Here is a 26850-nt window from a genome sequence, read left to right as displayed (position 1 = left end):
CATTTACTTTTTAAGTGCTACAGGAAGCGTTGAGTTGCTCTTAGCAGAGCCTTGATATTTCAGCCACGGGTGGACTAATATGTTACCCCAATGAATGAGAACCACAGACACATGGGAGACAGAGCCACCTCAGTCAGAGTGGTCTGTGAGCCACTTGGCTAAAGCGTAGAAAGCTATCTAACATAACGATAAAGCTCGTTTGTTTGTAATTCTAGACTGAAAGTAGAGAACTTACCCAGTGCAAGACTGTGCCGGTTGCATTGATAAAAGCATGTGCACTGTTTTGGAGTTTTCCGGTTGACTTCTAGAATGGCCTTTAATCTTTGCTGTAGCTTTTGTGGTGGTGACAGGAAGTACTGGAAGTCTGGGAGTTGAAACTAACATAACCTCTCTCTTAGACAATGCACCTGCCCACCCATAACCGATTCATGTGAACAAAAGTTACAAAGAAGAAAACATTTTTAGTACATTTTTTAGTACAAAAGGTATAAAAGTGATTTTTTTTTTTACCGTATACAGTACATTAGGGCAGTACACTTTAGGCCTGGGCAATATATGATATTTAAGATATATCGATATATATTTTAAATGAGATATGGAATTAGACCACATCGTGTATCTCAGGATATTTCAAATTCAGATAAGCTATTAAGTTAACAAAAAGAAACAGGTAATCTCAAGCTGATTTTTTTTTAAAGTATATCTTAAACTGAGCACTTTATTTTGTTATCTCTTTATATATAAATGCTGCCCTCAGACCCATTTTATTTTATAGGCTTTTTTTTAGTTAAGATATTTTTTATTTATTTAAATGTGCACCTTACGGAGCTTTGTTATGCAGTGTATATGTTTACATTTTAAAGTGAGTTTTCAATAAAAGTACTCTCTGGCTTTGATTTTGACGTAACATGCAATTTCACAGCTCTAACTTTGCAGAAAAAATATCGGGATATATATCGTATATCGATATTCAACCTAAATATATCGGGATGTGACTTTTGGTCCATATTGCCCAGCCCTAGTTTATTTGCAAAAGTGCATTAATGTTTTGAAACACTTGAATTTGATGAAGTCTATGGGGAAGTTGGGTCTGGACTATTGAGACTATTGCAGGTAAAGCCTGTTAGCTTGTGGAGGGAGTGTGGTCTCCTCTCAATGGCACATCACACATGGTCTGCACGCGCTCACAGGCGGACCCCCATGGCTACAGACACACGCACTAGAATGACCTAGTTTCTGCCCACGCCCCGCTGTACGTCTCCCTCTCCCCCCTCTGTCTTTGTTGGCTGCGTGCTGGAAGAACAAAGGGCAGAGGGAGTCAAAGACCATGGGGAGCGACCCTGCCGCCTGGATATCCCTCTTTTCTCCCATTTTATGTGGACGAGCGACCCAAAAGAAGTTAAAAGAACAACCTCCACTACCGTCTCAATAAGTAAGGGTCGAGAGGAAGGAAATGAACTTGTACTGCACTTCTGGCAGGTTACGAAGCTCATCACAAGTAACAATTATACATTCACTCACCATGTCGCCACAGCTGCCCTGGGGTAGGCTGATCGAAGCTCAGCTGCAAATCTGAGCAGTCGGTCCCTCCAACCACACACTGTTAGCAGGTTACTACTCAGTAAGTCTTTTGAAATATTATGGACAGGAGAAATGAACTACTGTTAAATGTCAGAGGGATAAATATCATCATCAAAACACATCGACTGATAGATTCTTTATTCTTTCACAAAACCCTGCCCTAAATAGGTCGTTGTCCAATCATACCCCATAGTAACTGTTGCTCCCGTCATTTTGCGGATCTCCTGACATAGAAAATAGTGGAGCGCGGCATGTTTTTCCCCTTTCCTTTGTTTTATATTTTGGCTTTGAACTTGTAAGGTAAGACTTGTTTGCCATGGTCGTTAGTAGGGCTGAAACAACTATTAATCGATGACTAATCGATTATTGAAATAATCGACAACCATTTTAGAAATTAATAATTTTCTAGCAAACACAGACTCAAATAGAGCAAAAATGACATGAAATTGTGTATTTTTTAATGAAAACCTAATTTGTTTTTAGAGTTAGGGTCTGTAGTTATTTGCACATTGAAAATGTCATAAATATCCATCTGTGTCTCATCCAATCAGAAGCAGGATTAGCGCCAAGAGCCTCCAACAAACATTCACTTTAAAGGTCCTATATCATGCAAAATCGACTTTTTGGTGCTTTTAGCCATGTTGTTATGCTATTTCCTTATCAAAAACACCCCCAGAGTGGTTTGTGGCTTCATTCACGCAGCTCTCAGTAATCCTCCTGAATCCTGCTCTCTGAGCAGCTGCTCCTCCCTCTCCTGGTGAACGACTGAGTGTTCAGTTGTGTCGTAACAGCGGAACGGAAGTGCTCGACGTCTGTGATGTAATGTCTTAATTCTATGCTTACGGACGGATTTTAATTTGTAAAACAGCGTTTTCATTATTTCGGTCGTAAGAGAGAAACAAAGAGTAAAAAAAAAAAAAAAAAAAAAGGAAGTGCCCGAGGTGCTTCCAGGTCAGCTGTGGCCAAAACAAACACAACCCTGAGCGTCTGAACAGATCAGTCATGTTTGCGCTGCAGCTGTGAAGATGGAGCTCGTTACCTACTCTGGACACCTGTTATTTATTCTTAACTAACGATAATGTCACGGACGGAGTAAAAGAAGCGCGTTTGGCTACGAGGACGAGGAGTTTATATTCAACCCTTTTCAGGAAGAGGCCACTCAGCTGTTTTTTTCTCCGGGATTCAGCGACTATCAGCCAAAATATTGTTTTTCTGTGACTGTCTCTGATGGATGTTTGGTGAACCTTCGCCAGAATCAAAGTGGATTAACTTTTATAACCAACGCGAGTCCCATAATGTAAACAGCGATGGAGCAGAGGGTGAGTCAATCCAAACGCGGGTTAGCATATTAGCTTGTGTGTTAGCATATTAGCTTGTGTGTTAGCCATTTATGAAGCTGTATTGCTGATGTCAACTCCGTATAACTGCATCGTGAAGTGACTTCACTTATTGCTGTTTATTTATATTACGGTAAAGTTGTATGCGCGGAGAGAGGGGGCGGAGTTAACTGAATCGTAGCGTTGTGTCTTCCGGGTTTGAAAAATACCTCCAGAAAACACTTATATTTATCACAAAAATGAGTGCTCCATAATGGTAGAGGAACAATATATCATATAAATGCCTATACTTAACTTTGGAATGGCTAAAATAGCATGATATAGCCCCTTTAAGTTTAGTCCACCAACATGTCCCCAAGCGGCGCCGCGTTAGCGTTATGTGATTAAAAAAAATAACAAAAGTTTAATTTCCATACACCTTTCACAGCCAAGCGATTAATCGATTAATCCTGAAAATAATCGGTAGATTCTGCATAAACCTCCGCTCACAACTCGAGAGAAAAATAAATCAATCAATGAGAAGGTACCCAAAATTAGGTGCTTAAATAAAGTATGATACAGGATCTGCAATAAGGAAGAATTTTTAAGGCCCTCATTAAATACACTAAAGAGTAACATGTTATTTCCAATATTACATTGCACTTGATTTAATAGTGTTCTCTCTGCTCTGCTCCTGAAGCTCCGGCAGCAACAGCCCCAACACTGCTCCACATACTTCTCCTTCTCTCAAAAGTTCACTTTTTAAAGTCAATCTCCCCTCGCGGATCAGAATATGACTGAAAGACTTGACTCTCACACATAAACATCATGCCCCTCGCTGATCAGTGGTTAGTAGGACATGCAACTGTTTGGTAACAACTTAAACCGCGAATAATGGCCCAATCAACACAACATAAAAACAGGGACCGGCATGAAAGCAAGATCTGTTCAGTCATTCAGGAAACATGTCGCTCAAAGAGAGGTCACTCATCTTGTGCCAAATATAAACAGAACAGCAGCCAAGAGAGAAAAAGCTGATTAAAGTTATTCCCCAGCAGAGGTGTAGCCTGGGAATACCCATGCTGCTGTGTGCGCTCCAATCATTTCGAACTGCACAACAGCCTGGGGACCGTGGATTTGGGACCAATCACAGAACGAGGAGGGACGGCAAGACGATGACGCGCTACTCGACATACGGAAGCTTGTAGTTTGTTTACGGATAAAAAATCTTTTTTGAAAAGGCAGAGTGTTTGGAACTGCTTGGAACGGTTGTCATTTCTATTGCTCAAAACAAAATAAATGAGCCCCTCCTAACGGGCTCATGAACCTCATCTTTCAATGCACTTTACAGCATAGGAACATCATCTACAAAATCAGCTGTTAGGACAGCTGGGTGCAGGTTTGTTGATGGGGAGCTACTGCCCTCTCAACTGGCCCGCTCTACACCCGACTTTTTAAAGACTTTTAAAGTCGGGTGTAGCCCATAGCCCAAAAAACGGCTATGGCCGATTGTAAACCACACCTCTTCTACGAGAAAATGAAGTGGCGGCCCCCCCAGACTAAATACAACTTGTGATATTTTGTCTGGCGATAGCCAGGCTAGTAGAGGTAAGCAACATATTATCAAAGTTATTTAAGTTATTTAGTCATTTAAGACAACCAACCGCTTGAGCAACAAAGCTAGCTAAATGAAGGTGAAAAAAAATTCAAAGTGAGAGAGATATTAATTTTCGTCTATATCGCCCAAGCTTTTCCCAAAAAAGACTTTTTTCTAAGGTGTTTTAAGACTTTATAAGACATGTTTTCTAAGGTGTTTTAAGACTTTGTAAGACATGTTTTCTAAGGTGTTTTAAGACTTTTTAAGACATGTTTTCTAAGGTGTTTAAAGACTTTATAAGACATGTTTTCTAAGGTGTTCTAAGACTTTATAAGACATGTTTTCTAAGGTGTTTAAAGACTTTATAAGACATGTTTTCTAAGGTGTTCTAAGACTTTATAAGACATGTTTTCTAAGGTGTTTAAAGACTTTATAAGACATGTTTTCTAAGGTGTTCTAAGACTTTATAAGACATGTTTTCTAAGGTGTTTAAAGACTTTATAAGACATGTTTTCTAAGGTGTTCTAAGACTTTATAAGACATGTTTTCTAAGGTGTTTAAAGACTTTATAAGACATGTTTTCTAAGGTGTTCTAAGACTTTATAAGACATGTTTTCTAAGGTGTTTAAAGACTTTATAAGACATGTTTTCTAAGGTGTTCTAAGACTTTATAAGACATGTTTTCTAAGGTGTTCTAAGACTTTATAAGACATGTTTTCTAAGGTGTTTAAAGACTTTATAAGACATGTTTTCTAAGGTGTTTAAAGACTTTATAAGACATGTTTTCTAAGGTGTTTAAAGACTTTATAAGACATGTTTTCTAAGGTGTTCTAAGACTTTATAAGACATGTTTTCTAAGGTGTTCTAAGACTTTATAAGACATGTTTTCTAAGGTGTTTAAAGACTTTATAAGACATGTTTTCTAAGGTGTTCTAAGACTTTATAAGACATGTTTTCTAAGGTGTTTAAAGACTTTATAAGACATGTTTTCTAAGGTGTTCTAAGACTTTATAAGACATGTTTTCTAAGGTGTTTAAAGACTTTATAAGACATGTTTTCTAAGGTGTTTAAAGACTTTATAAGACATGTTTTCTAAGGTGTTCTAAGACTTTATAAGACATGTTTTCTAAGGTGTTCTAAGACTTTATAAGACATGTTTTCTAAGGTGTTTAAAGACTTTATAAGACATGTTTTCTAAGGTGTTCTAAGACTTTATAAGACATGTTTTCTAAGGCGTTTAAAGACTTTGTAAGACATGTTTTCTAAGGTGTTTAAAGACTTTATAAGACATGTTTTCTAAGGTGTTTAAAGACTTTATAAGACATGTTTTCTAAGGTGTTCTAAGACTTTATAAGACATGTTTTCTAAGGTGTTTAAAGACTTTATAAGACATGTTTTCTAAGGTGTTTAAAGACTTTATAAGACATGTTTTCTAAGGTGTTTAAAGACTTTGTAAGACATGTTTTCTAAGGTGTTTAAAGACTTTGTAAGACATGTTTTCTAAGGTATATAAAGACTTTATAAGATATGTTTTCTAAGGTGTTTAAAGACTTTTTAAGACATGTTTTCTAAGGCATTTAAAGACTTTATAAGACGTGTTTTCTAAGGTGTTTAAAGACTTTTTAAGACATGTTTTCTAAGGTGTTTAAAGACTTTATAAGACGTGTTTTCTAAGGTGTTTAAAGACTTTTTAAGACATGTTTTCTAAGGTGTTTAAAGACTTTTTAAGACATGTTTTCTAAGGCGTTTTAAGACTTTATAAGACAAGTTTTCTAAAGTGTTTTAAGACTTTGTAAGACATGTTTTCTAAGGCGTTTAAAGACTTTGTAAGACATGTTTTCTAAGGCGTTTAAAGACTTTGTATGACATGTTTTCTAAGGCGTTTAAAGACTTTGTAAGACATGTTTTCTAAGGCGTTTAAAGACTTTGTAAGACATGTTTTCTAAGGCGTTTAAAGACTTTGTAAGACATGTTTTTAAGGCGTTATAGGCCTTTGTAAGACATGTTTTCTAAGGCGTTTAAAGACTTTGTAAGACATGTTTTCTAAGGCGTTTAAAGACTTTATAAGACATGTTTTCTAAGGTGTTTTAAGACTTTATAAGACATGTTTTTAAGACGTTTTAAGACTTTGTAAGACACAAAAAGCACCAATAGCAGCCTTACTGATGCTATGCTATAGTGTCTGTACATGTGTGTGGTCCTGTGCGTTAATGCTAGCAGACATGGCCCCATCAGCCAACGGTCCATTGAGCAGTAGCTGTGAGCACATTTAGTCCTTAACGACCCTGTTAGAACGGGAGCATCTGTCCTGGGCTCAGAGCGGAGGACATCAGCGTCTCCGCCTCTGCCCCTGCTGCAGAGAAAGGTCCACCACTGTGGGAACACGCTGCAGCACTGAAGAGCTCTGCAGGGCGGACTAGCACTGCATGAACAAAGACAGGACAGTAAGGTATTATACGGAACACACACACGGATTCAGAGAACAAGCGGAGGGCAGGTTGGGATTTGTGTTTTGAAATCAGGATTCAGCTCACGGTTCACACAACACATCTCGGAGCATAAATGTTTGAGAGACGACTAGAGTAATTACAACTGCTAAACCAATCCCAGAATTACCTGCAATTCCGAGACCCTTTGCTATTTGCAGATCAAATTCTGGCTTGCACGGTAATTGCACTCTTTGTGACTGTACTAATTGGTCAGTTAATTGCTCTGCCTGACAGAAACAATATGTCACTGCGGGTTTTCACATATTCTTGAGATTAGAATTACAATTATTATAACAAGAAACGCCGTGGTTTGGGCACCCCGATAAATAAGACAATCCAAGTATATGTATGTTACTGCCAAGTGAATAGGGAAACTTTTTCAATTTAGAGATATACATTTTTGCTGTAGATTACTGATATAAATATGAGGAAATATCAGACATTGGCAAAATCAATCTAGATTTTTGCCGACAAAATCTGAACAAATCGATTGAGCCAGGTTTAAATGTATGCTTTATTTTGTGACATATTAATTACAAAGACTTTTTCAGAGGGGATTTTAGAGCTTGTTTAGTTGTTTTTTTTTAAAAGCTAGTTCTCAGTGGGGAAAATGTGTAAAAAATCAAATTGGCCTTGTTTACTGAAATTCTGAATAAATCAGGCAAGAAAAGATCCTCTGAAAAAGGCTTCTTCAAAATATTAAAAAGTCCAAGACTGTAAAGTTTGGGGTCTGTAGGAGCGACTAAGTGAAGGTGTTGTTGGCTGTTGTTCATTTCAGAAAGTGTCCCCTGAAGATACAAATTCTCATTAATCTATGGAGAAACACTGAACCAGTGCAAAAATAAACATGTTACTGTGAAGATTAGGGATTTTTTGGGGGTTTCCAGGAGAAAGTCTTTATGATAAGAGACCAAATCTCCCCTTAAACTTAAAGGTCATAAACCAATTTTATTTGATTTTTTTTATAATGTATTTACTGACAATGAAAGAGGGATTGAATAAATGTTAAAACATTAGTTTTGGTCCAAACTCAAGCCGAACTTCCCAAACTCTTTTGCAGCTTTCCAGTTCTTCACGGAGATAACTTTATAAGAACATTTCACAACTTCCTGGGAGCAACACCGTCACATCAATGTAAACAACAACGAGCTGCAAGTTCAATCAAAAAAGTGCGCTTTCTTTTCTACTGTAGACAAAAAAAGAAACCAACCCTAAACCACAATAGCAAACACTTTGAAACCTCAGCTGTTCTGAGACTTTCGTAACAGCCATTAAAGCTCATCAAAATATCATCAAGACCCTGAGCCAACGAAGTGACAAATATCTCTTGATCTCATGACACACCATTTTCATTACGAGCCAATATTCGTGACACCAAACGAGCCGAGTCATGGTCTGACCTATTGCCCAAACCCAGCTTCCAGTAAAGCTGCAGACATTTACCATATGCATGAGCCCAGGGGGAACGAGATGCAAATGATCTGGAAACATCTGACAATAAACGGGACAAAAACAGATCCGCAGCGTCACAACAGCAGTGACCCCAGCGTGACCCCAGCGTGACCCCAGCGTGACCCCAGCGTGAACCCGGAGGCCTCACCTGCACGTGCTCCGTGGAGCTGCTGCTCAGCTCGTCCCCGGACTCCGAGTCGTTGCGTGAGGGCGGCGCGGGCGGGGGCTCGCTCGGGGACGGGGTCTTGTCGCTGTCCGGGCTCTTGCCTCCTCGGAGCGGCGGCGGGGGCGAGTCCGAGCGCGTCCTGTGCAGCGCGTTGTTCAGCCGCTGGTTGTTGTTGTTGTGGAGCAGCACCAGCTCGGCCACCATCTTGCAGTGGTGCGGGCTGCCCAGGGGCTGGTTGTTGGGGTTGTGGTTGGGGTCTCGGGACAGGCTCGGTGGGGTGACCCGGTCGGAGGAGGGCGAGGGCGTGGACGAGGGGGGCGGGCGTCCGAAGCTGGTCATTTCGGGCTGCGGTCTGTTTAGGTTCTCGTCAGAGGCGCGGCATATCTCCAGGACGGTGGGTTTGGCCCGGACAGAGGGCTTCTGCGGCGGCAGGAGCGCACGCCGCACCTCCCTCACGTACTGAGCGGGGACGTAGAAAGTCTTGGTGCCCTCGTCCTTTCTGACCTGCAGGGTTCGTATGGACAAAGTTAATTATGTTTATAGGTTTAAGGAGAGACGCTGCAGGTGAATACAGGACAGATTTAATTTTGCATTGGAAACTTTTGCTGTAGATCACTGATATAAATATGAGAAAAAATGTAAAAATTGTGTAAAAATTGCCTATTTTGTTAACGCCAAAATCTAAATAATAGACAGACCCAGGTTTAATATCATGATTGTATTTTGATCGTATATTAGCTACAAAAACATTTTTTCTGAGGATTTTTTTTATCTTTAGTATCTAATTATTAATCTGTTGTTTTCTGGGTTCAAAGCTCAATAAATCAGGGTGGAATTAGATATTAAATAATCTCTGAGTTGGAAGGGTGGAATGAAGAACCTCATTTTGTAAAGGGTGAGTTTCATCTTTTTTTTTTTACTCTCACATTAAAACTAAAATGTTAAGAAGAAACAAACTAAAAATCTCAACACTTCCACTTTGTGAAAAACAATGTTCTCGCCTGCAGCGTCTCGCCTCAAGTTTTTTCTCTATTCTTTTTAGTTTGTCGAGTTTAACTCAATACAATGTCGAGCCATTTTAAGTAACTAAATGTATGGAACACACAAACAAGAGTGTTACGAATAGTGTTTTCATATCGTATGCTTTGATTAAACCTTTATTCAATCGTCATTGACTGCTCTCGTTAGCCACTTACAAGTATAATTTAATCACGAATGACATTTTAAAGGGATATTTCAGGATTTTTACATAGGTCATTTGAAGAGCTTAGTGGTGCTAGGCTAGTGCTTGGCTAGCACGTGTCTATGCTAACTAGTAGCCTGCATTAAAAACCTCTTCAAAACATGGGGTCGTCCTCCAAACGTTGCCATATCTGATTTGTAGAAAGCTCCTTTGTGAATTCCACGTGTAGTAATGCGGCCGCAGGTAAACAAACGACTGTAGATCCGGTAACCGAGCAGATCACTCCGCCGCTGCGTAGCTACAACCAGGAAGCTGATGCTGCTCAAATATAAGTTCTTTTAAATGCAAAATGGTTATATTTCAAACATTATTCAGTCAACACAGACATTTACATGGTTAGTCTGGTGTTATAAGTGATTTGCCTCAGGTGCACTGTGCTTGGGTCAGACTGTTTTCAATGCAGGCTACTAGTTACCATAGACATGCACTAGCCTAGCACTAGCCTAGCACCACTAAACTCTTCAGATATGAGGACTGCATGAATTAAAAATATATATATATATCTCCAGAAATCAACAACACTCTGGATAACTTGGAAATGAGGCCAAAAATCCTGAAATATCCCTTTAAGCCCTTTTATCTATAGATTGTATCAAGTTTGTAAACATTAAAACAGCAGACCCAATAATGAGATTCAATTATTATCCTTATGCTTATTTATCCTTCTTTAGGCCAAAAAAAAGACTTCTATTAATTTCCCTAGTTTTATAGTTCTACTTCCGTTCTTATTATATTGAGCGTCAGTCTTTAGCATCTGTGGGGTAGAAGAATGCGAGCGGCGTGTACCTGCCACCAGTCCTCGTTGGTTTTCTTGACCAGGAGATAACACTCTCCCTGGCGGATGGTCACGAGCTTATCCTTGGCCTTGTATTCGTAATCGTACTCCACCTCGATGTAGACCTGCCCCGGGGCGATGGGCAGCCCCTCCCGGTCGGCCATCACTGCCCCACCACCAGCAGCAGCTCTCCACCTGTGAGCGGCCGGTCAGTGGAGGCTCATGACCACAGCCGTGCAGCGCTGCCGAGAAAACACACACACTGTTAGAGTCCAGAATACGGCATTAACCTGACCATGAAGATAAGATAATCCTTTAATGATCTCACCACGGAGAAATTCACTTGCTACATTCAGCACTTAATCACTCAGTGTGTGCAAAACAGACAGGAAATGTACAAATAGTTAAAAAGTTAGGGTTATAAAAAGAGAAACAACGTTGCGTGGCGGGCCGGTGCGGGCCGGTTTAAAAAAAAAAACCTGACCTGCGCATCACTATTATGTACAAAGAGTAAAAACAAAAATCTTGAAGGGGCTAGCTCAGGGGTGCCCAAACGTTTTGTCTCCGAGGGCCAAAATGAAAAAGTGCCTGTGAGTCGCGGCGATGTCAAGCACAAAAAACACACATAACCGCAAATTATAAAATTACTTTATTTTATTTACTTTTAACATTTTCGATTGCCAACAGTTGCATTTGTTTCTATCTATGCAAATAACATGCTATATTAAAGCAAATGGTTACTATGGCAAAAGCCTAATTTTAGTAGAACAAAACAAACAATTGTAGCAATTTAGTGCAACCCACAGCACCTACAGTAACTTTCATTTGTTAACTCAAAGAAAATGCCACATTAGATTATTTTGAAAGTGTCAGTTCAGCATCAATTCTTTTATAAGTACATTTTTAACATATACTGTTGTCGATGTCAACAACCTTTGCAATAACAGTTGGAAAACTGTGAAAGTTGATGCTACGACACTCTGTAATTGATAAACTCCAGAGAAAGACACCAAAACAGTGTTTCCTTGACTTTATGAAAGGAGTGAAACAGCGCCCCCAATTTGATGCTAGTGGTCAAAAAGTGTACAGCATCCATATTTACCATTGAGAATGAATGGAAGAGAGTATTTACCACACGCAGCGCAAAAGTAGGTCACTCTCTGGCGGGCCAACAGAATTGCTTCAAATTTGGCCCGCGTGCCCCACTTTGGGCACCCCTGGGCTAGATGCAAGTTAGTCATTTTATACTCACTACTGCCACTTCAGGTCATACGTGTAACTGCAGCTACTATATTAAGCTTGTGCATGACGGCACTTCAGACTCGAATTGACAACTTTCTGAGTGACAGTGCAGGATTTTAGAGGCAGTTGTGGTGAACAGGTCTGAGCTCACTCTACACATTAGGACATGGAGGAACATGTAGGGTGAGGAAAACACATACTTTAAACTTTTTAAAACTCTGTATATTCCCTTTAAGGGGAGGGAATATAAACAACAAAGAAATAATACAATAAAAATAGAATCAAAATTAGAACATACTATAAAAAGTAGAATATCGAGGTGTAAAGTTTACAGTCCTAGTGCAGGTTTTCAATAAGTGACGCCAATACAGGGAATAAAGCAGAGAATATTGCACGTGGTTTTGCAGAGGGGGTTATTGCACATGTTATTTACAGTCTTGTTGTACAGTCTGACAGCAGTGGGGATGAAGGACCTGCTCCTTCTTGCACTGATGGTGCCTCAGTCTGCCACTGAAAGAGCTGCTCAGCTCCTCTGCAGATTGTGTTTGGAAAACTTTAGGGGGAGATTCTGCTGGCACAACTCAGTTTATTTTTGGGACGTTTCTTTCTTATCATATAAACTCTAATCTGGGAACAAAGACACAACATCCTGGTGCTTTACTATTTCCCTGAATCAACATTCCGATAGATTTGTCATTTTTCATTCAAAGGTCGAGGGATTAAAGGAAGTGATTTGGTTATTTGTTTATTATAAATTATTAATTCTTATTTAATTTACTTACTTAATTTTTTATTACTAATATCTTCCCAATTTTCCATCCACTTCATTTCCATTTTTTTTCTCCACAAATTTCTTGCCATTGGAGATGAACCCGATCTACACATTATTGTTCTGCTTCCTGGATCTAGATGACAAATATTTTAGTATAGGTATCGGTATCGAAAGCCAAGCATCGTTAAAGTCTAAAATGTAAATGTCTTTAGGCCGTGCTCAAACAAAAGCATGTAATAACGTGTGCTTCTACTTCAGAGCTGCGGGTCAGTGATTGCTGCGGTAAGTGATCCGGGGAAAGGATATCCATGAGCGTGCAGGTAACCCGATCAGGCCGATGGGAGGGCGGAGGGGGGGGGGGCGAGGCGATGACAACATGACCCCAGCACACGCCGCTCTTATCCTGCCGACAAAGAAGACTGTCCAGGACTCCAGTTTCCACTCACCGAAATAACACGAGCGGCAGCGCTTACGACCAGCCAGAGGCATTAAAGTCCTCACAACATCCTGGGACACACTCGTCATGTTCACACTTTATTGATCCACAATCTTAGAAACCAAAGATCGGAAAAGAACATTTAAGCAGAAAAGGTACCGGGGCATAGAGGAACATCTGGGGGCTAAAAAATACTGAAATATGCAACAGAACAAGAGATGAAAAAAATATAGAATCAATAAAAGTTAAAATTGTGGCTTGACAGTTGAGAAGGTTGAAAGGTTGAAAATGTTTTTTTTTAACCAGTCGCTGTAGTGGAAGGTAGGGCTGGGTGCTCTTAAACAATAACAGTGTGCTATCAGGAAACTAAAGTCTAGGTTCCACTGGTATCCATAAAATAAAGGATTGAAAGCAGGTATATACTGTATATCGTTAGGTCCAGGTTCTTAAATGATCATTATTGTTCTGTTTTCTGGTTCTACATGACAAATATTTTAGTCTTCACCTTATTCCGCCCCGCCCACTTTTGATTCTTTTTTCTTTTTCTCAGCACTTCCGTTGTCCTGACGATTCTGGTCGAGTGTGAAGCCCGTTCATTTTAGCGGAGAACGAGGGAAAATGTTCGCCGCTCAAATCTGATGTTTAGTCGATTGATTTGTGTAAAATGTCCGATGTTCATTTGCACCGACGTGTCAACACTGCAGCGTTTCTCTGCACGGCCTGAAAACGGCTTTGTTTTCGTGTAGTAACTGATTTTATCTAGACTTCTCTAGTCGTTAACAGCTAGGAGAAAAGGGGCGGGCACAATTCCCATATGAACCTCCGGAATAAGGTGAATACTATCGTTCAGGTATCGGTACTGTATCGTTATAATACTGTACAGGTATCGAAAACATTTTTTGTACGGTACTCAGCATCTCCTGTAAGTTTGAAACTACTCCTACCACAGGACTGTCATAGAAAACAAGTCTAAAGCCGTCATCTGTAAATACATATATTATTGTATAATAATCCCACGGGGCAGGGGGAGGCCCAGGAGAGCTGGAGAATGTGTGCATGTGGGTTGACAATATAGTCTTTCTAGCCTGTAAAACGGCAGCTGCATTCATCCCAAATCACCTATTTATGATGTTACGGCTTTATCTGAATCTATTGCTGACCTCTGGCTCTGTGAGGAAAATGAGAGGAGAAAATGTTCAACATGTTGCTTAGAAACAAGATTCTTAAATGGGTCACATCATGTGCACCATCAGCTGTTGACGCTTCACGAGTCCACGTGTGCACAAGTCTGTACGAGTCTGTACGAGTCTGTACAAGCACTAGGGCAGACGGCCTTTATATCACGATATGAACAAGAAATATCATGAAAACGATATATTTGACGATAATAGTGTTTATGCTGCTCTGATGGAGCTGAGCGGAGCATAAATTATATCATTTCCACAACCATATCAAAAATTACAACGATATCAAAAAAATGATATCACGATAACGATATGCGATACGATATGGCCCAGCCCTAACAAGTAAACTGAACTTTTGCACAAAGGTCGCGTTGAACTACAAACCAGGAGGAAAGCGAGGGAGAGATAGACCAGCAGAAACCTGGAGAAGAACCGTTTATGAAAGAGTCATGAGAAGCACCTAATATTTCAATAACTGGCGACATTGTGCAGTCGTACTTCATCAGTTTGGTCAGAGACGTTGGTGCGGGTCATCTCATGCTCCCTGTCCGGACCCTGAAATAGCCGCTGAGCCGAGGGAGCCACATCGGGGAAGTGGCGAGGCTCGGAGCAGGTGCTTTTAGAGCGTGTTCAGAACACGAGGCCGGTGCTATAAGCAGCGCTGTAATACGCAAAAACACATTACACAGGACATGTAAGCCACGCACACTGACAGACGTGACCAGAATAGATGAGCGCCACATCATGGCAGAGGAGCCAACAGGGGGACCCTCAGGGACACAGCACCAAATCACAAGGTATATTTAATCTGGGGACCACCAATTCATGTTCTCGTAGGAGAGGTGTGGTTTACGATCGTCCATAGTCGTTTATTGGGCGTTACGAATGTCTATCATGTGTCTGTATGTCGCCACAGCCAATCGTATCATCGTATGAGATGACGTATGACGTAACCGCTGTAAACTTTCGAGCTAAATTATTTAGAACAGGGTTTAAAGCTTGATCGAAAAATAGCGTTGTGTCTAGGGCTGGGTACCGTTAAACGGTACCTACTTGGTACCGACCGAAAAGCTCCGGTCGGGGGCGGTATCGAAAATCTTTTTTTTTTTTTGGTGCTAATTTTCTGTACTTTTTCTCTCCAAATGTCCATAAATGATCCGCAGTGAGTCTAAAAAAGCCTGAACTTATGAGCAGCTTCAGCGCAAATGCAGAAGCAAAGCTGTAACTTACTCACACTTCAGTAATTATTAGAGAGAGATCTGAGCCAGGACTAAACCAGGACTAAACCAGGACTTACAGTAAACTGGTTAAATACCAGAACTAAACCTGGATTGAATAAGAAACTAGACTCTTAGACAAATAGAAAAGCAGTGACAACACGGCAGTGACAACAACAAACACATGGGCTTTACCTTTAGCCCCGCAGAATCTGAAGTTACGCGCTGTTGTTTAAACTCCAGCTGCACAAAGATTGTTTCTGGAAAAGGTGAGCGCTCACTCTGCATTAGCCATTTTTGGAACAGTTATGGTGCATTTTCAGTGACAGAGTGAGTGCTCTCACTATGTAACAGATCTGTGACGTGTGAGGCGCTTTCACTGTCGAACAGCTCAGTGAGTTTAGAAAAGTTTATCTGAAAGAAAACGGTGCCTGATGTGGATCTGGTCTGTTCCTGCAGCTCAGAAGGTAAAAAAATGTCCTTTTTATCACTACTTTAGTGGGAATTCTGCTCAAAACATGAAGTTACAGATGACGCTGCTGCTCCTGTTATTTGACTTCCTCCTGAACGATACCTTTCCTATGCACATTATTTTAACTCAATTAAAATAACACAGGTATCGAAAAAAGTACCGATAAGGCACCGGTACCGAAAAGCAGGTATCGTTAAAGTAGTGGTATCGAAAAAAAACGAACGGTACCCAGCCCTAGTTGTGTCTGCTGCTGTCATGTTTGATCCGTAAATAAACGTGTCTTTTTTTTATTTATCCGTAAATAAACTCCAAGCTTCCGTGTATCGAATAGCTCGTCAGCGTCTCGCCGTCCCTCCTCGTTCTGTGATTGGTCCCAAATCCATGTGAACATTTCGGCTATGGTCCTCAGGCTGTTCAAAATGATTCGAGCGCACACCAGTCTGGCTTTATCCAGGCAGCCAAACTCTGAGCTCTGGGTTCAAACTATGATGGTGGACTCCCCTTCCCCCAAAACCATCTTTATACAGTATGACTTCAGGCTACTCATATCTTATGTTTGTCATTAGTTTATTCATTATAAACACTACAAACTCACAGTTTATTGCCCTTACTGGATGATTCATTTAGGCACTAGATATTTAGCTGGGACCATTTTTTTTTTCCGATTGTTTGAGCTATTGTGCCGTAACCTCGTCAATATTTGATCTTATCTGATCATGTGGTAACATTCACTTTACTTTCCGGCCACACTGAAGAATATCCTACGGTCAGTGCGAGTTGGTTTGACAGAAAATATTAATAAAATAACCCTAAGTTATATCCCTGGCCCTAACCCTAATTTGTGTCATGAAAACTCCAGTTTTCCCAGCAGACCGTCCCTCCTGAGCCAACTATCCAGCACTAATCAAGTCAAAAACGGGAAGATTTAATCATCTGCTCTGGGCGAGGCCTAATTCCAGTCCAGCAATATTGAAGTTTTCTAAGGACTTTGCTTTAAACCCATGATTTATATCCAGTAAGTCAACAAAATACACCTGGTTCTACCGTCTCCTTCTTATTTTGTCCTTCAGAATATATAAAACAAACTTTTAAAGGTAACTTTCTCTATGGGGACAGTAAACCGTTCTTATACTTAAACCTAATAACGGCAAAAAGATTTATTTCCAGATTTAGGTAAAAAATTGCAATACAAAAGCTTCAAATAGACAAAGCTGGACACTCAGACTGAACAAGCTGTCCTGCTCTGTGGACTCTGAATGACGCTCCCTCTAAAGTCCAGTCATTTTGGACGGACCTCACGGGGCGCCTGCAGACGGCCCAGCACCCACCGGCTCATGCGCAGATGGTGCGAGGCCAGGACATGCTCTGACGCCCTCACACCATCCATGAAAGTGTCAGCGCTGACAGGCTGAGGAGGGACACACCCAGCACCGGAGCTTCAGAGACACCATCATGTGGAGTCGCCTCCTCCAGCACATCCAAAGATCCTCAAAGATCTGGACACGTGTGACAATGATGACTCATGCTCCTGAACTGCTCTTTGGGGAAGTTCACACCGCTAACAATAGAAAGAATCAGTCTAACTCCAGATCAAGGCTTTTATTTGGGCACATTTTCTCCCAGCCAATAGGTGTTACACTTCATTTGAAAGCTAAGACCTTTTTGTTGCTTTATTGCTTTTTTGTCACTTAAGCATAACCCAGATAACACTAAAAAAACCATAAAAAAACGTGTCATTAAATTGGCTCTATCGTGCTTTGCATCTCCGCGCGACCGAGTAAGATCCAGTTTTATTGGTGACATTCCATTGGTAATCCCTGTATTGCCCTCCAGCTCTTGAAAACTGCCCGATGTCTCTGAATAAGACCAACAGCACGGAGCACATTTGTGCTTCTTCCCTCTGTGTGTAAAGCCACAGCGCACTTCCACAGAGGACGTCAATAAACAGACACGAAACCACAGAGCTACCCTCAGCCCCAGCCGGAAACTAAAACAGCACCTTTCCCAAACTCGATGGCAACGACAGCTTAGAAAAAGACAGAGCACATTACTACTGTACATCCGCTCAAGTACTATCTGTTTATACTGGGCTGCATTTCACTCAAATACACAGTTTCAATCAAAAACACCTCAAATCCTGGTCTACATTGTGGCACATACTAAATATGTGCTATTCAAAGACCAGGACTAAACAATGTATATTCTAATGAAACAACAAGCACATAATAAAACTCATTCATCTTATTATATCATCACATGATACAGCCGGTGTCACACAGTGTTGGGGCGTTGTGGTCCGGTCACTAGGGCTCCTCAATATATCGCAAAGAATATCTTATTGTGATATTAGGTGATGCAATATCCGCATCGCAAGAAGCCACAATACATCGCAAAATCGAAGTCTTCCAATCCGACTGAGATGGAGGAGTGCCATCTTGTCTCACTCAGCCAAACTTTAGTTTTAGTTTACATTTACCACTTTTTTTTTGGTCCTGATTTTGTGTTTTTGTCCCGTTTCGACACAACTCGCTGAAAAACAAATGACTAGGCTTTGTGGTCTAATTGAATAAAACATGCGGTGTTGAAACAGTTAATCTCATCTTCAGTCAAATAGATTTGATTATAATGTCACAATCACTTGTTTTGAAGTTTGGAGCGGAGGCTTTCTCTCCTGAGATATAAACGGTTGAGTTGACTTTTAGAAAGAACCTAAAAACTGACTCTGAGGTGGGATTTCCCTAAGTTTTCGTAATGAGTACATTCCTTTTTTCTGCGTAGCTGTCATATATAGCAGTACGTAGGTCTCAGCTGCACTCCAGAGTAGGCTACATACTGATCTGTGCCCAGACTGAAAAGAAGTGGTGCTGCCAAAAGGCTCGTGCAAATGAGCAAATGTGCATTAGGATGATCGCTAATAAGTCAGACTGTGTGGCAACAATTAAGTAATGCTGAAAGAAACTTCCTCCTTGCAATGTGCAGGACAGTATGCAAACCATGTTAATTCAACATGTCCACACAGGCTGGAGGAACTTAAACATCCACAAACCAGAGAGCTTCAACAATTAGCAACAGTCAGCATCACAAAACTGAAAGTCCCGTACTATTCCATGCAAACAACCAGGTCTTTTGTGTCGTTGGGTTTTCAAAAACGTGTTCTGAAACGCATGGGATTCTTCATCTTTTATACAGGTAGCAGCAAGTCAAATTAATGCTCTTTAATGCCATTTGATCCGAGACACGGCAGGTGAGAACATCTCTTTTTAGCGCAGTGTTTTAGCTAGTTTTCTCCCTGAACATCTCACTTTTAACTGCAGAATATAAAAAGATGCGAGCCATAGATATCCAGAAAGTTTCTACAACAATCGCGCTGCAACGTCCTTATTCCCACGCCTTTTCATTCACAGATATTTACATAGTCCACTACGAAAGGTCACCGAGATGACACTGTGGTTCTGTGGTTCTGTTTTGCCCAATGGCTGCTCTGCTTTGTGACGACGACACTAGAGGGCGCCATTGCTGTAGTGCCTCCATATAGCCCCTAGTTTCCCATTGGAATACATTGGATTTTAGACACGTGAGAGACACAAACTTTAGAGCCTGGTGCCTAACTTTCTACAGCTAGATATTCCTCCGGTGATAGCGCTGGGTTAGTTACAAATAAAGGCACCAGGCTGGTTTTCCGAAGAAAACATTTTGAAATCTCATACTAATGTGGGCCGAGCTGTGCGCGAACAACACGTCACGCAAGGGCCGCAATTTTAACGCAATACACAACTATAGACCAACAAAGTGGATCATTTTCTAAATACTTGTCTGCACCTTAGGAGTTTAGAGGGGAGTTTGAGTAGAAATGAAGGACTCAAAGGTTGGGAACCACTGCTTTAGCCTCGATAGTGTCCCCTTTGTTGCATATTTTGAATATATGCACATTGCAGCAGTCAGTATTTTGCCTCGATCTGGAGGATATTGCGCACACTGCAAAAAGTAATTAACTAGATCAGTATAAACATCTCAATTTGAGCATAATAATCCAAATTTTAATTGTTTTGACTAGGTAAATTGTTGTTGGGCATTTGTCCTAGATTATTTCACTTGTTCTGAGATGTTTCTGACTCGTCTCAATACATTTCGTCCTTATTTCAGGTCATTTTCTTTGCCAATGGGGTAAGAAAATTGGTCTTATCTCATTGGCAATTTTACTTTCTTATTTCGAGCGAGATTTACCCTAGAACTGGTCTGAAATGTCCTCAAACAAGCAAAGTAAACTGGGTCCGATCAGGAAAAACGTCTAAATTAGCAAAAACCGCTCGAAACAAGATACATTTCCTCAATTCAAGTCATTTAAGACAATGCTTGATATTTACTTTTTGCAGTGCAGGTATATCTGGAGGATATTGCGCAGGTATATCTGGAGGATATTGCGCAGGTATATCTGGAGGACATACCTAACGCGCCTTTGTTATGACATGTGTTAAACTCCACTTCGTGACGGGGAGAGCCAACAGTTGCTGAGGGGGCCGGGCTTTTGCAAACGGTAAATTCTGCACTGCATGTTTCTTGGGGAAAAAAAAATCGTCAGACATTTGCTTTTTTTATGAAACAAGTCAAGCAAACGCAAACACGAGACCAAATAAAGGATAAAATGGAAGTAAATATGAACAAATCTCTGAGTAAAACCAGAACCTTAGCACATTTCTAAGTTGCCATGTGGTTTAGATTGAGGCTGTCAGCGTAAAGACTGTAAATCTCAGTCCGATGGAAGACCTCAGTGACTGTGGCGTCCTGCCATCCAGACATTGCACCACCTTACGTCGGAGTAACAAAAAACGTGGCAATACATCGTGCCGCCACACAGCCTGAAGCCCTTTTTTTTGTTTACAAATCGTGCGGCCGAGGTCCCTCCGTTACTCTCTTTCTCTCTGTATCAAAGCCCCTCGTCCTGCCCGTAACAATGCGCACTGAGGACGGCATTGGCATAAAGAGGTGGGGGTGTGGGGGGGGGGGGGGGGGGGGGGCGGCCAGCAACAAGTGAAATTGACATGAAACCAAAGCAACAGGAGGACGGCCATTGTCCGCGTGCATCTGCAGACCAGCACCGCGACTTTCCCCTTTGTCCCCCCGCGGGGCTCATTCAAAACAGATGTGGCCATACCGCGTATACCACCATACTGCAGCTCAGGCTCCTCTCAAACAAAATGAAGTACCTAAAGTTGGGTGCAATGGAGGCCTGGAGGGAGAGGGGGTGGTCCGGAGGTAGGGGGGGGTAGGGGACCCTTGGAGCTCCCTTTAAAAAACAAAGGGAGTTAGAAGATGCTCTGTAATATCAACACATGGATGGGTAAGAAAGTTTGAGATGGACGACCAGACGACCAGACGACCAGAGCATCGATGGTATTTTAGTCCCAGCTTTAGCCCTCGTAAACGTGCTTTGTACTCCTGCGTGATTCAGACTTGGTGTAGTCCTGGTTTTGGTTTGATCTCTGTCCAGGATTTAGTTTTGGATTACCCCTTGCTTGGCTGTGGTTTAGTCCTACTTTGGGGCTGGTTAAAGCTTGTTTGGATATTGTTTTAGTCCCGTTTCACTCCTGGTTTGGTTCTGGTTTGATCCCGTTTCATCCAGGGTTTGGTCATTGTTCGGATCAGGTTTGGTTCTTCTGCATCTAGTTCTGGTTTCGTCCTTGTTCGGTTGTGGTTTCCTCCTCGTTTAGTCTTGTTTCGCCTCCAGTTTGGTCCTGGTTTGACCCGGTTTCATCCAGGATTTGGTTCCGGAATAGTCATCGTTCGGATCTGGTTCGGTCCTAGTTTGGTCCTGCATCTACTTCTGGACTAGTCCTTGTTTCGGTTGTGGTTTGGTCCTAGTTTAGTCCCGTTTCATCCTGGATTGGGTTCTGGATTGGTCATTGTTCGGATCAGGTTTGGTTCTTCTGCATCTAGTTCTGGTTTAGTCCGTGTTCAGTTGTGGTTTCCTCCTAGTTTAGTCTTGTTTCACCTCCAGTTTGGTTCTGGTTTGACCCGGTTTCATCCAGGATTTGGCTCCGGAATAGTCATCGTTCGGATCTGGTTCGGTCCTAGTTTGGTCCTAGTTTGGTCCTGCATCTACTTCTGGACTAGTCCTTGTTTCGGTTGTGGTTTGGTCCTAGTTTAGTCCCGTTTCATCCTGGATTGGGTTCTGGATTGGTCATTGTTCGGATCAGGTTTGGTTCTTCTGCATCTAGTTCTGGTTTAGTCCGTGTTCAGTTGTGGTTTCCTCCTAGTTTAGTCTTGTTTCGCCTCCAGTTTGGTTCTGGTTTGACCCGGTTTCATCCAGGATTTGGTTCCGGAATAGTCATCGTTCGGATCTGGTTCGGTCCTAGTTTGGTCCTAGTTTGGTCCTGCATCTACTTCTGGACTAGTCCGTGTTCGGTTGTGGTTTGGTCCTAGTTTAGTCCCCTTTCAGTCCTGGTTTGGGCTCGGTTTGGCCCTGGATCTGTCCTGGTTTGGGCTCGGTTTGGCCCTGGATCTGTCCTGGTTTGGGCTTGAATCTTGAATAGGTCCTGGTTTGGAGGATGCAGCTTTAGTCCTGATTAGGCCAATGTTGCTGTTTTTATCCTTTCAGAAAAATGGAAGTCCAGACCCATCTGAACCATCCATGGCCGTGCGAACAAGAGAATGTCCTGTCAACAAATTCAATTATTCATCCAGCCTTTGACTAATCCTTAAATGTACCACAACCACGAGCACAACTTTCCACATTTGGACAATAAACAGTCGGCTAAACGCCACTGCAGCTCTGCTACAGCCACTGAACTCGCATCACGCCTGCATCCGCCGGCTTTAACAACAAAGACATCAGACTTGCATCCAGAAGCGAGGGAAGGGCAGCGGCGGAACGTTCCTGCCCACAGGGGAGCACCCCCAACGCGGGCACGTCAGCCCACAGCAACACCGCTAACTACACTGACGGGGGGTGGATGCGATCGTGTGGAAATGCAATATGGTCAAATGTAAAAAACCCAAAAAAAAGAAGCCTGGACAAAAGCCCCGCAGGTCCCCCTCGCTCTGCTACAGCGTGCATAGCAACAAAGTACTCAAGCCAATTGCGCACACTCCGAACCGAATAAGATCTGCTGCTTAAACACCCAGGCTTACGTGAACAAAACCCCGGCGTCTGCGTCCCCTCGGCCCCAGGGAAAAGTCCGTGGAAAAGTAGAATCCAGCAGCGGAGGGTATGGTGTGGTGTCCGCGGGCTCTCCGCTCTCCCGCTCCCGTACGCAGTGGCCAGTGAGCGGGCGGCGTGTGGAGGCTGTGTCTCTCTGAGTTGTGGCAGACTGTGGCGGGGTTCAGTGAATGCGCTTGTGTTCGCATTCCCCCGCCTCACGCGCTCCCGCACATCAAAGCGCCGAGAGGAAGCGCACGCGCCGCTTCCGGTGCTGGCCGCGTATCAAAGTAAAATGTGACCGGATGTTAGCAATGTTTCAGAATTGATTGTGACGAGTCCAGTTATTTTGAGGCCAACTTTCTGACTTTACTGTTGTTGAATCACAAACCAAATTTATTTCAATTTAATCCGCTTTATTTCTTATAGTACATACAAAACAAAGTGTTTCCAGAGGGCAGCCCTAAAAAGACGCCCAGACTTCCCGGTCCACACACACCTCCTCCAGCTGTTCTGGGGGGACCCCGAGGCGACACCAGGCCAGCTCGGAGACATAGTCCCACCACCGAGTCCTGGGTCTTCCACGAGGCCTTGTCCCACTAGGACATGCCTGGAACACCTCCCGCGGGAGGCGACCAGGAGGCATCCGGAACAGATGCCCGAGCCACCTCAGCTGCTCCTTTCGACGTGAAGGAGCAGCGACTCTACTCCGAGCTCCTCCCGGGTAACTGAGCTCCTCACCCGATCTCGGAGGGTGCGCCCAGCCACCCTGCGAAGGAAACTCATTTCGGCCGCTTGTATTCGCGATCTTGTCCTTTCGGTCACGACCCAAATCTCATGACCATAGGTGAGGGTGGGAACGTAGATCGATCGGTAAATCGAGAGCTTTGCCCCGACTCAGCTCCCTCTTCACCACGACAGACCGATACAGCGACCGCATCACTGCTGACGCCGCACCGATTCGACTCCTCCACTTGAGGCAAGGACTCCCCACCGATCTGTAGAGGGGAAGCCACCTTATTCAGGTGGAGAACCATGGCCTCAGATTTGGAGGTGCTGATCCTCATCCCGGCCGCTACACACTCAGCTGCAAACCGCCCCAGAGCAGCTGAAGGTCCTGATTTGACGAAGCCAACAGAACAACATCGTCCGCAGACAGCAGAGATGAGATCCTGAGGTTCTCAAACCAGACACCCTCTGGTCCATAAAGGTAATGAACAGAACCGGTGACAAAGGGCAGCCCTGGTGGAGACCAACACGCACCGGGAACAGGTCTGACTTACTGCCGGCAATGAACCAAGCTCCTGCTGTGGTCATACAGGGAACGGACAGCCCTTAGCAGAGGGCCCCGGACCCCATACTCCTGGAGCACCCCCCACAGGGCACCACGAGGGACGCGGTCGAACGCTTTCTCCAGATCCACAAAACACATGTGGACTGGCTGGTCGAACTCGCACGAACCCTCAAGCACCCGACGGAGGGTATAGAGCTGGTCCAGTGTGCCACGACCAGGACGAAAACCGCATTGTTCCTCCTGGATCCGAGGCTCGACCATTGGCCGGATCCTCCTCTCCAGCACCCCGGAGTAGACCTTACCGGGGAGGCTGCAGCATAGGACAAGAAAACAGAACAATAAAAATGTATGAAAACAAGTCGCTAAAATAACTAACCAAACAAATGAAATCAATAAAAAATAAAATCATCGGATAAATGTAGGCTACAAAGCAAACAATTAAACACTGCATATAATTGAGATTGTTGGAGTTGGATTTAAATCAAATAAATTTTTAAGTTGCAAAAGCTTCAAGTAACGTTTAAAATAGTCTGTGTGTTGTGTTTCATAATGATGTCTACGTTCTTATTTAGATTTTCACATTTCATGTTTTGATTCTCATCTTTTGTCACTACTGGACCATAAATCAGACTTTTCTTCAGTTACTCTGCACTCACACGACTCAACTAACCTTTTCTCTAAGTTACAGTCAGGGTGTTTGTTCATTTTGGTATTTTTATCTGAAAATAAATGCTTGTAATATATTCTTTGTATGGGGTGAAATGTGTGGCTTTAAGAGAATTGAAACTTTTGGAAACATTTTCTAATTGAAAGTGTATATCGTTCTGACTACTCTGGAAAAAATGCCCAGTCACTTTTTTTTTCTCCAAAAAACTGTGTCTGACTCCTTTATCACTTCGGTTGTAGTTATTTTCTTCATCTTTGCATTTATTTCCCAAATCAATGGACAAAATAACTATACAAAAGTAGTTAGTTTTGTGCATTTGCTTTTCTTTTCTTCTTCCCATAAAATGTATTTACATTGAACTGTCCTCTACATAGCACACATTTACATTACTGGTGGTCAGGAGGAGATCATTGATCTTTTTGTAATAAACATAAGGTTACAAAATGAAACGAGTGCTGGATAAGAGTGCACTGCCATCTGGTGGACACATGTAGTAACTGCAGACGAACATGACTTCTGACTTGATCAAGTTTGATCGTATTGTTCTGTGTTTTTACTGACATTGAAAATAATAATTCATTTGGTCGGTACATTTTGCACTTTATTTAAATTAGGCTAATTTGATTGTGTTTTGATGAAATAGAAAATAGTTAAATCTAAAATAAATCAGAACACTTTAATACAATCCTTACCTCAAGTGGAGGAGTTCAAGTATCTCGGGGTCTTGTTCTCAGTGAGGGACGGATGGAGCGTGAGATGGACAGACGGATCGGTGCGGCGTCAGCAGTGATGCGGTCGCTGTATCGGTCTGTCGTGGTGAAGAGGGAGCTGAGTCGGGGCAAAGCTCTCGATTTACCGTTCGATCTACGTTCCCACCCTCACCTATGGTCATGAGATTTGGGTCATGACCGAAAGGACAAGATCGCGAATACAAGCGGCCGAAATGAGTTTCCTTCGCAGGGTGGCTGGGCGCACCCTCCGAGATCGGGTGAGGAGCTCAGTTACCCGGGAGGAGCTCGGAGTAGAGTCGCTGCTCCTTCACGTCGAAAGGAGCAGCTGAGGTGGCTCGGGCATCTGTTCCGGATGCCTCCTGGTCGCCTCCCGCGGGAGGTGTTCCAGGCATGTCCTAGTGGGACAAGGCCTCGTGGAAGACCCAGGACACGGTGGTGGGACTATGTCTCCGAGCTGGCCTGGTGTCGGCTCGGGGTCCCCCCAGAACACCTGGAGGAGGTGTGTGTGGACCGGGAAGTCTGGGCATCTCTGCTGAGACTGCTGCCCCCGCGACCCGGCCCCGGATAAAGCGGAAGAAAATGGATGGATGGCACTTGAATACAACATATGTGTGGGGGCGGATGCTCTGACTCGCATGGACATATCTACAGTTATTATATAGACGTTGCCTGGACGTTGTTTTAATATTTTGAATATTTTAACAGGATTTACGTCAATAAAACAATAATAATATCAAACTGTCCATAGTTGGATTTATAAATTGAAAGCGTTTCCCCTCGGTGCACAACCGTGACGCCTCTGAGCTGTTTGTCCTTAAGAATCTTTCTCAGGACACAATCTGGTTTATTTCAAATGTTTCTTGTACCATTATATTTGTTATATTTGTATCCACTTCAATCCAATCAATCCAATATAGACGATCTTGCCCTTGTAGTTATGTATAAACCTCTTTGCAATCATTTTCCTGGTTGTCTCTATTGTTTATGTTCCATCAGCCCTGACAAAATCACAATGACACAAGAGGAAATATATAAATACATATTTATTCAGGTGGAGTTTGCACATGCAGTAGTCCTCTTC

General features: G+C 42.5%; 1 protein-coding gene across 4 annotated transcripts in view; it reads right to left on the bottom strand.

Annotated features, from left to right (window-relative positions):
- LOC306977549 (rho GTPase-activating protein 12-like) overlaps positions 1–23298 on the bottom strand; it is a 94652-nt gene extending 71354 nt beyond the window's left edge. For 2 of the 4 annotated variants that reach the window (XM_079575921.1, XM_079575922.1), the window contains exons 1-3: positions 23071–23298; positions 10631–10861; positions 8584–9105 (exon numbers count right to left, since the gene is read on the bottom strand). In XM_079575921.1, coding sequence (XP_079432047.1) covers positions 8584–9105; positions 10631–10783 — 675 coding nt within the window. In that variant the 5' untranslated portion in view covers positions 10784–10861; positions 23071–23298. The remainder of the gene's footprint in view (positions 1–8583; positions 9106–10630; positions 10862–23070) is intronic. The other 2 variants (XM_079575924.1, XM_079575923.1) reach the window with 2 other exon arrangements.
- Between the last annotated feature and the right edge of the window lie 3552 nt (positions 23299–26850).

The sequence above is a fragment of the Gobius niger genome (genome assembly GCF_951799975.1).
Source record: "Gobius niger genome assembly, chromosome: 18".
NCBI classification, from domain to species: Eukaryota; Metazoa; Chordata; class Actinopteri; order Gobiiformes; family Gobiidae; genus Gobius; species Gobius niger.
Note: the sequence above shows the minus strand (reverse complement) of the source record. Positions and strands in the feature narration are given on the sequence as shown.